This window comes from Lactuca saligna, chromosome 5, assembly GCF_052625555.1.
Source record: "Lactuca saligna cultivar CGN05327 chromosome 5, ASM5262555v1, whole genome shotgun sequence".
Classification (NCBI taxonomy): Eukaryota; Viridiplantae; Streptophyta; class Magnoliopsida; order Asterales; family Asteraceae; genus Lactuca; species Lactuca saligna.
In genome coordinates this window covers 148,965,626-148,979,378 of record NC_136421.1, presented here as the reverse complement: position 1 = coordinate 148,979,378, position 13,753 = coordinate 148,965,626, and the positions used below count along the sequence as shown (strand labels likewise).

Here is a 13,753-nt window from a genome sequence, read left to right as displayed (position 1 = left end):
ACCCCCTTGATTTTTATTCCTCATTGTTATTTGGGTTTACTCTGATGTTGAGAATATTTATATTGTGGTTGGTTTTGGAACATTTGTTTGTATCTTTTTGGGTGTTTTGAAAATGAAATTTTAGCGGTATTTTTGGCTCGTTACAACCAAATTGCAAATGAAATGAAAGTATTTTTGTATTTATCTGACTTGGTCCTTTCTAGCTGTGGAATTTACTAGCAGATGTTTGGGAGCAAAGTTTATGGTTATGATATGTTATGAATAAGTTATTATATGTTTAATTTTGATTTTGTATTGTGTTAAATCTTTGTTATAATTATTTTATAACTTTAGTCAGTTATTTTATAAAAAATAATACATAAAACTTAAGGGAATGGTCATTTTTATCATTATGCACAACAATTCAAATGTTTCAACTAAACAACATTTTAAAACTTAGATCTTCAAAATTCAAACTCTTAGAAATTTAGAAGTTTTATAAATTCAGATCTTAAAAATTTAGAACTTGTCAATGAGCCCTAACTCCGATGTATGTTATTTTCAAAGATCATTGCTAGTTGGTTACTCAAAAACAATGTAACCATTATTAATTTTAAAAGTCTAATAATCACCATGGAACCACCTAATTAATTCATTCCATCAACATTAACCAAGAAATTGTAAAAGTCAATCGGCTAAATGGCATAATTAAGGAACAAACATTTGTCGGATTTTATTATAAATGCATAGTTTTGTCTATTCTCTTCAAGCATAAGTCAGCTTCACACAGAAGTTCTCGGCAGAACTTCCTATCTTGGTTATTTTCCTCTCTGAATCAACAATAGCTATCCACTGCTTCACCACGTCAAGCAGCTTCATTTCCGGGGCAAGAAGTTTTCCATTCAAGAAGATACCAACCTGTTCAGATTATTAAAATATAAGTCATTACATAAAATATTTTTCTGATACAAAAACATGAAAAAGAAGAACAAATACATGTCTATGAGACTGTGACGTCCTTGTTCTATTAGTAAAGTCTATATTTGCTGAATCTCCATGGAAAAAGAACAATTAACGGACAACTGAGCTCTAACGAAAGTTATACGCAGTTAATTGAATCAGAAAAATTACAAGATACCTCCTGTTGGTGAACATGCTTAAGTTGCAACGCGATATACTTCATGAGAATAGACACATCTGGATTCCCCTCCATGCTAGAATAATTTGTTTTTAATCAGTACATGCAAGTTACAATGACCAGAAAAATGAATGTCAAAAATTTATTTCCTAATAAACTGGTGAATTATATGGACATTAAACAACATTATACTGAAAAGGCCGATGTACTTACGTTATCTGTAAGTATGGTTCCACTAGAAGTTGCAGAGTGTTCTTTCTGTTGGTACCGAATCAAAGACAAGAAAATAAAAAAGATAAGATGGTGAAGATACTATTAGCTATATGATTAAATTTAAAAGGGATCTTTATAGCTCACTGATCACAGGAAGGAGTTAAACTGAACCAAGCAGAATGATTCTTTTTTGCTGGATTCAGATGCATTCCAGCGTCAACCACATCTTGTGGACAGATCCTGTTCCAAAAAGAAGGTGCAAGTTCAACAGTATTTTGCTGCTTATTTCTCCTCTTTCGTTTTTTGATTCCTGTCCTCATATCCGTAGTTGATTGATCTTTAGCCTGCTTGGACGACTGAATCTGCCACATACATATTTAATTAAGCGAACAAAAAAGAATTTTGGATTAGGTCTACAGGTCTAGAAATCTGAATGCCAAAAATGACTGATGATTATATAATCAGACTCAAGGATAAAGTCATTGTTTTACCTTCTTTCCTTGATTATCCGGTGAGTTTGATCTTCCAGAAGAATCTCCAACTTATAATTGCTATTTATTTGTTCCTCTTCTTTAGAGCCGGCGCCAATAAGAGGATAAAAATAGCAATCATCAACGACAGAAGGTAAAACGTTCTATAATCGACAAGACGATGGAGAGCTGCAGAGATGGAACGTAGAAATAAAAATCGGATAGCAGCGTTTCAGCAGACAGTGATCAGGTGCGTGATCTGACGGCGGCAGAAGATATGTTTGGCACGCCTAGGGTAAATGACCAGAAATCTCATATATATCGCTTGTAGTCTTGACTCTTGAGAGAAGCAGCCTGTTATCTTTTGGGCATTTATTTTCTATTGATATTGTCCAAACCGATACCAATCTTGGAGTCGTGGGCATTGCTTAGGAATAGAACACAGGAAAGAAACATTAATTTGCAGCCCAATCAACCTACAACCTATCACACGTCCAGGGACATGTTTTTTCTTTCACCGGATTGACATGCATAACTCCAGGCCCAACCTTTCCTTCCTCCAATATGCAGACCAACAGATCTTCATGGGGCTTTGCAGGTCCAAGGATAATCCAAGAAAGTAGAAACACCATAAGGATTTTAACTTGTTTCCATCTCGAGTTTCATCTTAAGCTTAAATACCTTCAGAAGAATAGGCCATGAAAAACAAACTATCTAGATGAACATACACAAGGAATGATGTATGGTCGTTTATAAAACGACCTATCATGACCATCTGTTACAAACTATGGATGATTGGAACTTATCTACTTTAATGAAGTGGTGGCAGTGAAAGCTACGTCAAAAACGATAAAAGAAAGAATTACATGTGACCCGCGCACCATCTGAAAGGACAATATATGTGGCCCAATCATATCGTATTTTTGAAGATTTTCAGTTGGCCAACCACTGTGGGCAGCACATTAAAAAAATAAAAAAATAAATAAAAAATTAAGAAAAAAAAAGGTTCTCGGTAAACGCAACTTTAACGTGTGAAAAATGGTTTGTCTTTAATTAGGTGAGTAATTATTATTTCACAACATTCTTCGTGTGGTTCAATTTTAAACATTAAAAGAGACTTACAGGGGAATGATTAGGGTAAATTATATAAATATCAAATTGATTAGTCTTTCATCAACAATTATCAATCACTTTTACCCACGATCAAAATGGTAAACACTCTTCATTCTCTATCCTTCGAATTAGGGAAAAGGAAAAGGATTTGCCAATCATGAAGAACGAGTACTTACTGATGAAATTTAGTAAGTAGATTATATTACATGTTTAGCTACAAAATAAGAGGTAAAAAGTATTTTGTTTATTCCATAATTATATCTAGATTCATGAATCCCTAAGTAGTTGATTTGGTATCTACTTGTGGTGATAATAAATTAGATCTTGTATGATGGTTTGTTTTTATTGTTGTCAATTGAAGTGAAAAACACTAAAATTAGACTAAACTATAGTAAATATTAAGTAGATTTGTGGATTTATATAACTCAGACTTGTTTGATGCTATTTAAAGTGGTGTATGTTGACAATAGAAAGTCATGGATGGTAAAACACAAGTTTCTCAGTTATTGGGAGCAAATCAATACAAGGAGTTAGGAATTTTTCAACCATGAAATATCAAGGTGAGTAAACATAGCTATTTTTATGGTTATTATGATTTTTATCTTGAAAATGGTGTTCATGTGGGACTACCTAGTTATCCATGGGTATCTCGTATGTGTAGAGGTCCGCTTGACATTACATCATGGGTACTGATATAAAGTAGATAGGTTACCAACACAATATTGCGATCCAAAAATGCAAGCTAAAACGGGTGATTATCTAGTGACCCAAGCAAAGTTCACCCAAAAGTATGGTGGGGACAAGCCCAAATGTATAAGTCAATATTATTTATAGTTATAAATTGTTGTTCTTCACATGTTTCTTTAACAATATGATGATCGTATTATTGTTACGTCTATGATGACTTTATGATGTAGAAAATTTAAATTGCCGAATAAGCTTATTGCAGCTTATGGTTGCTTGTATGTTTCACTATTGCATATGTGTGTACTAGTAGCAAAGGCAAGGACTTTGCTTATAAACTAATAGACGTAATGAAGGATTCATGATTGAAAGAAACCACACTCTTTCAATTTCCCAAAACTTGACCATAAATGGGGCAACACTAATTTAATTTGTGTATATATATATATATATATACATATATATATATATATATATATATATATATATATATATATATATAAAAATTATGTCTAGATGAATAGCCGCTACTATAACCATAAAAAGTATCAAAATTCTGAAACCTACACTAAATTTATGCCTGTTATAGATACTTGAAATTGATTTGTCATGATTACAGGAGAAATTTCCATATTAGAAATACATACGCTATTTTTAAGACCAAACTTTGAATAACGAAGAACATGATGATAAAGCACAAATGGTTAAATCATACATAAGTCATAATTTAGAGATTTAAATTTCTTCTAGCAGGACTATCTAAACTTAGTTAATGTATGGTTTGCAACCTTTGAGCAACGGTGAACTTTTAGTACCAAGCGATCTAACACAATATATTCTCCAAAGCTTATGACAAGAATTTATTTGAAATATAATAAGAATTATAACCATAAAAATGGAGTGGAAATTATACTTTCTAAAAAAGCAATGATACACAAAGGGTGCCATTTGGAAACTACAATCCTTGAATTGTCATGGACTCATACAAAAGAAAATTATTTACCATATTCATTGTAAAGCTAATCAAGGAAGATAGAGGAAACTAGTGAGTGGATGGAATTATAACCCTGATCTTGGCACTAATCGATGAATTCAAGCGTGTGTTTATGTGAAAGATTCTTAATAGGTTTCAATTCTTCAGAATGCTTTATGACATATATTTATACTTCCTAGTAAAATAAAATTCATGTATTATTAGAGTTGTGAAATGATTCTACAGTAAAAGAAAAGATGTTATATGCCTTGAAAAAAATAAATGAATGTTCCAAAAAGATAAATCTTTCTAACTTCAATGTATCAAGGTAATCATAAAATGAATAGGTACAATACATCCTTTCTACTACAGTGATTGTAACCATATAAGATATTTTAGTTATGAGCAACGTGAATAGTTTTATATTTTGTGGATCCCTAAGTTATGACCCAAATTGAAAAATTTTTCCCATTGACAGCACTGCATTACACATCATACACTCGACATCCCTTAGCATCTCTTTAGATTCGAACATGGGTCTCTATGACATATAGCTTAACATGTCTTACTAGGTGACCTATTAACGAGTGGTTTAACATACTTGCTTTGTAGCAATTTATGTATCATTTCAAAGAATTGTTTGATCTAGAGGTTATACTTAGTCATGAAGATATTCTCTCCATCTATATAACACGCTGAAAATGTCTACTGATATATACTAGAGTAAGTATTCTATTTTTTTAATAAGTTAATTATTTAGGGATTATTCATTTTATTTATTCGAGGCACTAGATTAAATTGTTTTTGTTACTGATCGTGTTTGTATAATTTTGAAAAATTATTGGTCTAAATTTGTTACTTATCATGCACTATTTCATGAGAAATTTCAAATTTAAGCCTTATAATTTTCAGGTATATAAAAGTTGGTGTCCTAAAAGTGGTAAAATATAATGTTATATTTGGTTAGTAGTTAAGTAGCTCCTGGTTACAAATGAACTCACATGGCATATTAAGAAAATTTATATACTAATTTTGTAAATTTATATATTTTAAAAAGTAACTAAAGATCATGATGATTCCTAATCAACTATGGATGGACCTAAAATTCATAGTACAGACTAACACTAAAACAAAATACTTATATTTGTTCTTAAAAAAATAAATAAATAAAATAAGATAATAATAATAATAATAATAATAATAATAATAATAAAGAACCATAAAAGATTTGTTTAAAATGGTTATGAATATACCTCACTATAAAGTTATCCATAAGCTTATTCAACTCATTATACAACAATTAATGTATTAATGAAAAGCCCACGTGCTCTTATATATTGAAAATAAAAATGTCTAAAAATATCATGTTAACTATTAGTTATTTGTACGGTAAAAAGCAGGTTGTGCATAACATGATGGTTTGTATGGTCGATTCATCATCGAAATGATTTTCCAACAATATTAACAAAATAATAGTGTTTGTATTTTCTACAACCCCTTTTAATTCGTTTTTCATATTTTTGTTAAGGCATAAATTATTTCATCACAAGTTTTATTTCATGATATTGTTTCCATTCACACTTAAAATCAAATTAAAAATCATTATGGTAATCAATGTTGTAGTGATTAAGAAATTAGAAGACACGCACATTTATATACATCTTTCATTTTTGAATCGTTACGAACTTCAAATTAGACATGTAATAAAACTTACCAACTTTTACATTGATAGTTCTAAGAATCAATTACGTTACTCCTTCCTGGAATTCTCTTTCCCAATCTAAATGATTTTTCTTCTAATTCTCTCGGTTGTGTACGATGAAAGGAGAGTTATTAGGGTTTGTTCTTGTTATTGTTTGTGGAACCTGTACATTGCAAAAAGGCTAATGGGCCTAATCTTTAATTTTTAATCATGGTCCATGGTTCATATATTCCTGACATTTTAATTTCAACCAAAGTTGAAAGTGCACATTTTGGGTATATTAATGATTGACCATTGGCCATGGTACTGCTAAAAGGAAAAAGGTTTCTCCTCCTAAAGGCAAGTGAAATACCTTGGTTGGACAGTCCAATCAAGGTCTCAAGAGAAAGGTACATATGAAAATGTTATTTGTGTTAGTAAATCTAATAATGGTACATATGAAAATGTTATTTGTGTTAGTAAATCTAATAATCTAATCATAAACATTGATTCTTCCGAAAATGTTTCAGATAAATCATGTATGTGGCATCGTCGTCTTGACCATATAAAAAAGAAACATATCACCAAGCTTCAATCGAACGATATCTTGGAATCATTTGACATGTATGTAAATCATGCTTACTTTGCAAGATGACATAAGCACCATTCATATGTAACTATGAAAGAGGCAATGATTTGTTGGACCTTATACACACATATATGTTTAGACCGTTTAAGATCCACAACAAGGCATGGTGAACGATACTTTGTGACTTTTATTGATTATTTTTGTAGATATAGATATATCTATTTAATCAAATATAAGTCAGAAACCTTTGAAGTGATATTCCTCACAATCAATCCCAATTAATTTTTAAAAAAATTGTAACATACATATTTACAGTCGATATAATCATAATTTACTACATTATTTACTTCCTTATTTATAGGTTTTGACTTTAAATAAATAAATTATCTAATTAATATTTTCAATTAATGTAATCTATAAATCAGCAAGAAAGGTACATTCATTTTAAATTTTGAAAACCGAAATTTTAACTTTATTCCAAATTAAAATACTGATAATCAATTAATTGATTTTAAATGTCAAAAAATTACTTCCTTATTTACATCGTTTTTTATAGGGTTTGACATTAAATAAATAAAATATCTAACAAATATTTTCATTTAATGTACTCTATAAATCATCAAAAGAAATATATATTCATTTTTAATTTTGAAAACGGGAATTTTAGGTTCATTCAAAATTAAAATACAGATAATCCATATTTAATCCATATCAACCGATAATTCAATAAAAAAAAATTAAACTCTGCTAATAATTTTGAAATTTGAAATCACTTAATTGATATATTACCTTTAATATAGCCTATAATTATTCTATTTATTGATTAGGATCCAAATTAATTTGATATCAATTTTTTTTCTATATTCAATTTATTCTATAAATGCCATTTTTCTTATTCTTTTGACTCACATGATTTTTGATACTCACGATTTTGATTTCAAGCATCGAAGTTGCTTCTCCTCCAATCCTTCTTCCACATTCCATCTTTATTCTCTTATTCTTAAGTTTATAAATATGTATTTGCAATATCAATTTTGTATTATATGGAAATAAATAAATAAAATTTCAACATTATACTTCCAATTAATAGTATTTTAGCATTGTACGTTTAAAGTCCCGTTTATTAAAGTACAATAACATTCTACATTGAAAGCCATACTTCATACCTATTCATCATTATAGTTTTATAATTAAACTTTAATATTTTCTATATTTCACCATATTTAGTATTAAATTTTAAAATTTTCTTATTATATCAATGTAGTTTGATTTTCTAATTTACAAACCCGTGTAATACACAGGTCTCTAACCTAGTTTAATGTTATACAAAATTGTAAAATAAGATTTTATATATACATGTGTGTGTTTGTATGTACATATTTGTATATGAATATGTGTGTCCATACATATTTTACATACATACATACATACATACATACGTATATATGGATACATACACATACACACACACATTTATATATATATATATATATATATATATATATATATATATATATATATATATATATGAAAAGACACGAAGACAGACATGTGGATCTTTGGATGATGAAACCCTCTATAGCCCGCAAATATTGCAAGTTAAGTGGTTTATTACTTTATATAGTTTATTTTTCTGATACAATCAACATGACATCCTGGATGGACTAGTACTATTGATATAATCTGCTAGGAGCACAAAATTGATGGAGTGATTAGTCCTATTTACAATTTCTTAGTTGCGAAAAAGAATATGGAGTGATTAGTCCTATTTACAATTTCTTAGTTGCGAAAAAGAATATTTTATTGGTGCAACAACAACCGAAGACTTTCAGCCAGTTTTCTTTTGAATTTGTTTTCCTTCCATTGAGCTTGTCGTATTCTTCTTTTGTAGCTTACTCCAAGTTCTGGCAGACACTATTGAGATCGTAGATACAATAATTGAACATTTGGATGCACGTATTTCTGGAAGAGTTACCTTTGGACAACACAACTTTTAGAGAACATCAAGCATCGAAGGTCATGACACATCTTTTAAAGTTATTAAAGTATCTCTCCGAGAAGAATCAAGTATTGTCTTAGGTTCTCGGGTTAGCAAATTCTCATGATTCTTACACAAAAGTCACGAAGAGATCATATCTTCTCGTGTGCTCAAGAGTTATGTACTTAGAAACCCAGAGTTAGATATATGTCATGTTCTTTGTTAAACACCATACCTTCACTTTGATTATGCTACAAAAACTTTATTTAGAGCCAAAAGGCCTAGCATTCAGAGTAAAAGCTTCCCCTCTAAGATAGATTTTTTTAGCCTTCCCAAGAAAGCAAAGACATGGTGCATTTACCATTATAAATTTCGTAAATAGTTGGCATCGTAAAGCATATATTCATTTCCATGGTTTAAGCTCAACAAATGTCTCATGTTCTACTAATTTATGAGAACTAGGTTATAATGTTGACAAGAAGTTTATGTTATTATATAATGTGGAATTTAATATATTATAGTATCCTTGTTGTAGTTCCTAAATTATTAGTAACCTTTAGTTAGTTCCTAAATTATTAGTGACTTTTTATTTAGTGGAGCAAGCTTGAGAAGTGGAACTACATATATATTATGGTTTGTGTTGCTTATATTTTATTGGCTATTGTTGTGTTGGTATCCGTTAAGACAAGTCAAACCTAGCCTATGCTATTGTGTTGTTTACACTAAGCGTAAACAAAAAGAAAACAAGCAAGCAAGACAACTTTCATCTCGTGCCGTGTTTGTCGTGTATTAATTGATTTTTTTTCATGAATAAACTTGACATTCTGTTTTGTCGTGTTCATGTTATATAAATCATTTTCATGTTGTGTCAGAAATATTTGATACCCCTAAAAACCATTATGTTATTCTTTTGTATGATGAGACAGTTTTATGTTATGTTTTGTACAATAAAATTATCTTCTCCTTTATTCCCCGTATTTATCGGTAAATATAATATTTATAGCATATTCATCATTTATGCAATTGCAGTACGCTTAGCAACACAAGAATAACGGCTTGAACAAGCCAAAAATCTTGAGATATGCCTAGGCCTATCCCATGCTATTATGCTTCACAATTATAAAAATATATGAGATCAGGATAGAGTTTGTAATGGAAACTTTAAGATGAACTATTAATGGAAACTTCGTGTGGATCAACAGCAGAGATACAGTGACAGTTAGTGATAGAGTATGGAAAACTATTTCAAATGATGAGCAACATGGGTAAATTCATAGCTGTTCTCTATCAAATTTGTCGCTGATTTCAAACAAAGTAATTACAGCACGTTATAAAGTTTTTGCGAATTCATCACTAAATTTGTAAAACATATTGTGACCATTCATCAATAATGTTTATTTTTTTACCGTGGGCGGCAACCAGGATGAAAACTGATTTCCTAATAGTGTATGAATGTGAAATTGACAGATAAATCAATAATCTCATGAAAAAAAGATCAAGATCAATCATTTAAAGATAAATATGTAGCATTTTTCAAAACCCTTGTGAAGTTTATTGGACTGATAGGAAGCATTAGAATCAAATGTCAATTGGGATGTTTTCCTGGTGATTCCAAAAATAGTTATCCACTGCTTGTCTACTCTCTTCGAGCGAAAGTGAGCTTCACACAGAAGTTCTCGGAAGAACATCCTTCGGTTATTTTTCTCTCTGAACAAACAATAGCCATCCATTGCTTCACCACATCAAGGAGCTTCATTTCCGGGGCAAAAAGTTTACCATTCATGAATATACCAACCTGTTCAGATTATTAAAAATATAAGTCACTAAAGGAAATATTTTTGTAAAAAAAAATCCAAAAAACAAAGAACAAATACATACGCATGGCCACTAGATGTACTTGTTCTATTGGCTAAGTCTAACCAAAACTGTAGTTTTTTTAGTCAACCAAAACTCACGTTGCTGTATGTAGTTAAGGGTTGCATGGTTTAATGTTTATGCAAACAATTAAGAAAAGCAAGACATACTCTCTTAACAGTTTAATGCTTTTTAGTTATTAAATTTACATGGGGACAATATCCGTTAGTGTTTAGTATACCAATTTCTGCATCATGCACTGAAAGCTCCATGTTTCAATGGATTTTTTCCTCACAGCACTTCAAAAGGGGTTTACATTTACTACATTATATATGTTTAAAACTCTCTAACTAAAATCAACTCAGTGGAGATCACGAGAAAAGAACAACACTTCTTTCATGAACAAAATCAATAGTTATATCCAGTTAACTGAATCATAGAAAAAAGAACATACCTCCTGTTGGCAAACATGCTTAACTTGCAACACGATATACTTCATGAGAACAGAGACATATGGATGAAAATTCCTATCCACACTAGAATAACTTGTTAATCAGTATATGCAATTACAAATACCAGAAAAAAGATGGTCAATAATTTATATCCTACTAAACAGACATTATATAAACAACGTTATACCAAAAATGCAGATGTACTTACGTATGGTTGCACTAGTTGTTGCAAAATGTTCTTTCTGTTCCGAGACAATCAAAGATAATAAATATAAAGATAAGATAGTAAAGATAGTACTAGCTATACATTTAAATTTAAAAGGAAGCTTTATATCTCAATAAGGAATAATCACCAAAGGAGTTAAACTGAACCAAACAGAAAGGTTCAAAGATAAGAAAATAAAAAAAGATAAGATATATAGTGAAGATACTATTAGCTATATGATTAAATTTAAAAGGGATATAGCTAACTGATCACAGGAAGGAGTTAAACTGAACCAAGGAGAATGCTCCTTTTTTGCTGGATTCAAATGTATTCCAGCCTCAACCACATCTTGTGGACAATTCATTTTCCCACAAGAAAATAAAGTTCAACAACATTTTTCTGTTTATTTCTCATGTTTGGTTTCTTGTTTTCTATCCTTTATTTCATAGGTGTTTTATTTTTGGATTTGATGTATATTATAGCATTTTAATGAACAGGAAGTGGGACTTTGATGGTGAACCAATAGTTATCCCTTTCGTATGGTATCTCAATGACATAGACTCACAAAAATCGTTGTGTTTCGCTGGTAACAAATTAACTTTCTTCTTCCCCTTGTTGGTGTTTATAGATTGTTTGGACGAATGAAGCTATTATATAATTAGATTCATGGATCTAGTCATTGTATTCTGAATAATATATACTATCTCAAAATTATACCAATGACAATTTCCTTAAATAGTCCAATAACCAACAACAAGAGAATGGAGGAATGAGAAAATTAATGAGTTACCAGTTAAATGAAAGGATTTGTGAGAGTCTATGCCAGTTCACCATCAAAGTCATACTTCATGTCCATGAAAATGCCATGATATTCACCAAATCCAAAAATAAAACACCTATGGAAGTGAGGACAGAAATCAAGAAATCAAAGAGGAGAAATAAACAGAAAAAAGGGACTTAACATTCTTGTGGGAAAACGATTTGTCTACATGTGGTTGACCCTCTGAATCAGACCAACAATTTGCAATCATAATGGAAAAACCAAAATTTGAGATTCTTCCACCATCTGGAAGATCCAGATAATCAGAAAAGAAGGCAAAATCTTCGGTAATCGACAAGACTATGGGGGCAGAGATGGAATATATATAGAAATAAAAAAGCCATGGCGAGATTTCAGCAGACAGTCAGGTGTGTGATCCGACGGGAAAGATATGATAGGGTTTTCATGTCAACGACTAGGGTTAAATACTAATCGATCCCTAGACCAATACACTCTCTTAAGGAGCCCAATGTAATTGACCAGAAAGCCCATCTGACTTCTAGTCTTTGACTCTTGATAGAAGCTAAGATAGGGCTGTCATGTACGCCTAGTAAGTTATTTGTTGTTATAATTTTATAAATAGGAAGTGATTGGTACACAACAATATTTTGACATACACAATAATTTATGCATTATAGAATTATACAATATAACACTTTAAAACACAAATTGTTGTGTGCGAAGAAAAAATGTTGTGTATGAATCAGTTCCATTTATAAATGGATAATGTTTTAAAAGGCTAATATATTTTTAGATTTGTACATGTTTAGTCATTGGATTTCTTTTTTGTCTATATTTTTCTATTGAATTTGTTGAACGGTTCAAAAAAACATCCTTATGACCTGCTATCAGAGGTTTAGGTGGCTTCCAAAGGCTCCGACAAATCTCCGGCTAAAAACACCATAAATAATTTCAGATTTATGTGTGAGTGTGTGTATGTGTGTGTTAGATCTGAACAAATTTCAAACATAAACCCATATGTGTGTTCGATTTTCAAACTCAAGAACCCAAACCTAAAAATCAATTCTTTATTTTCATCTTCTGTTGTTCAAACTCAAGAACTCAATCCCAGAAAATAATTCTCCATCTTCATCTTCTTCGATTAAAAATTCCAGATCTATCGAGAGCTTCTGATGGGTTTGTTCATGTTCTTGAGATCTTTATCGGGTTCATCTGGTTTGTTCATCTTGCTCTTGAGAGCTTCTTCAGATTTAAATGTGTGTGTGTGTGTTAGATCAGAACACAAACCCATATCTACATGTGTGTATGATTTCGTTTTTTACTAGATCTGTGATTGATGAAATCATTTTGCTCAGGAAATTGTTTCTGGGGTTTTATTCTTCAAAAAATTGAAGTTTTGCTCAACAAATCGTATCGAAGTGCGTGTGTGTGTGTTCATGCTCATATATGATGTACGTGTTTGATCCTCCAGAAAGATATAGAAGTGTGTGTTCATCTTCTTTGTTTATAGATCTTCATCATGCTCATCTTTTCCCTAGATCTGGGTTTTAGGTTTTTGGAATGATTTTCAAATCAGTGTGTGTTTATGCTCGATTTTAGAACAACACACGTACATTTCTCTCTTTTCTACTTTCTGAAGTTGA

The 13,753-nt window shown here is 30.7% G+C and overlaps 1 protein-coding gene and 1 long non-coding RNA gene across 5 annotated transcripts; both read right to left on the bottom strand.

The window, feature by feature from the left end:
* Nucleotides 1-687: 687 nt before the first annotated feature.
* LOC144997332 (E3 ubiquitin protein ligase DRIP2-like) lies at nucleotides 688-2,551 on the bottom strand. The gene is made up of 5 exons (XM_078957210.1): nucleotides 1,822-2,551; nucleotides 1,475-1,692; nucleotides 1,331-1,375; nucleotides 1,118-1,193; nucleotides 688-897 (listed from the first exon to the last, which is right to left on the bottom strand). The coding sequence occupies exons 2-5, from the start codon at nucleotides 1,648-1,650 to the stop codon at nucleotides 745-747; spliced, it is 450 nt and encodes a 149-aa protein (XP_078813336.1). The 5' UTR covers nucleotides 1,651-1,692; nucleotides 1,822-2,551; the 3' UTR covers nucleotides 688-744.
* Nucleotides 2,552-10,302: 7,751 nt separating this feature from the next.
* On the bottom strand, nucleotides 10,303-12,526 carry LOC145045543 (uncharacterized). Of its 4 annotated transcripts, XR_013681846.1 has the most exons (4): nucleotides 12,120-12,526; nucleotides 11,333-11,366; nucleotides 11,127-11,208; nucleotides 10,303-10,613 (listed from the first exon to the last, which is right to left on the bottom strand). It is a non-coding gene; the product is annotated as an uncharacterized LOC145045543 (long non-coding RNA). The 4 variants fall into 4 exon arrangements; XR_013681844.1 differs by having other exon boundaries at nucleotides 11,333-12,526; XR_013681845.1 differs by having other exon boundaries at nucleotides 11,127-11,366.
* Nucleotides 12,527-13,753: the final 1,227 nt, after the last annotated feature.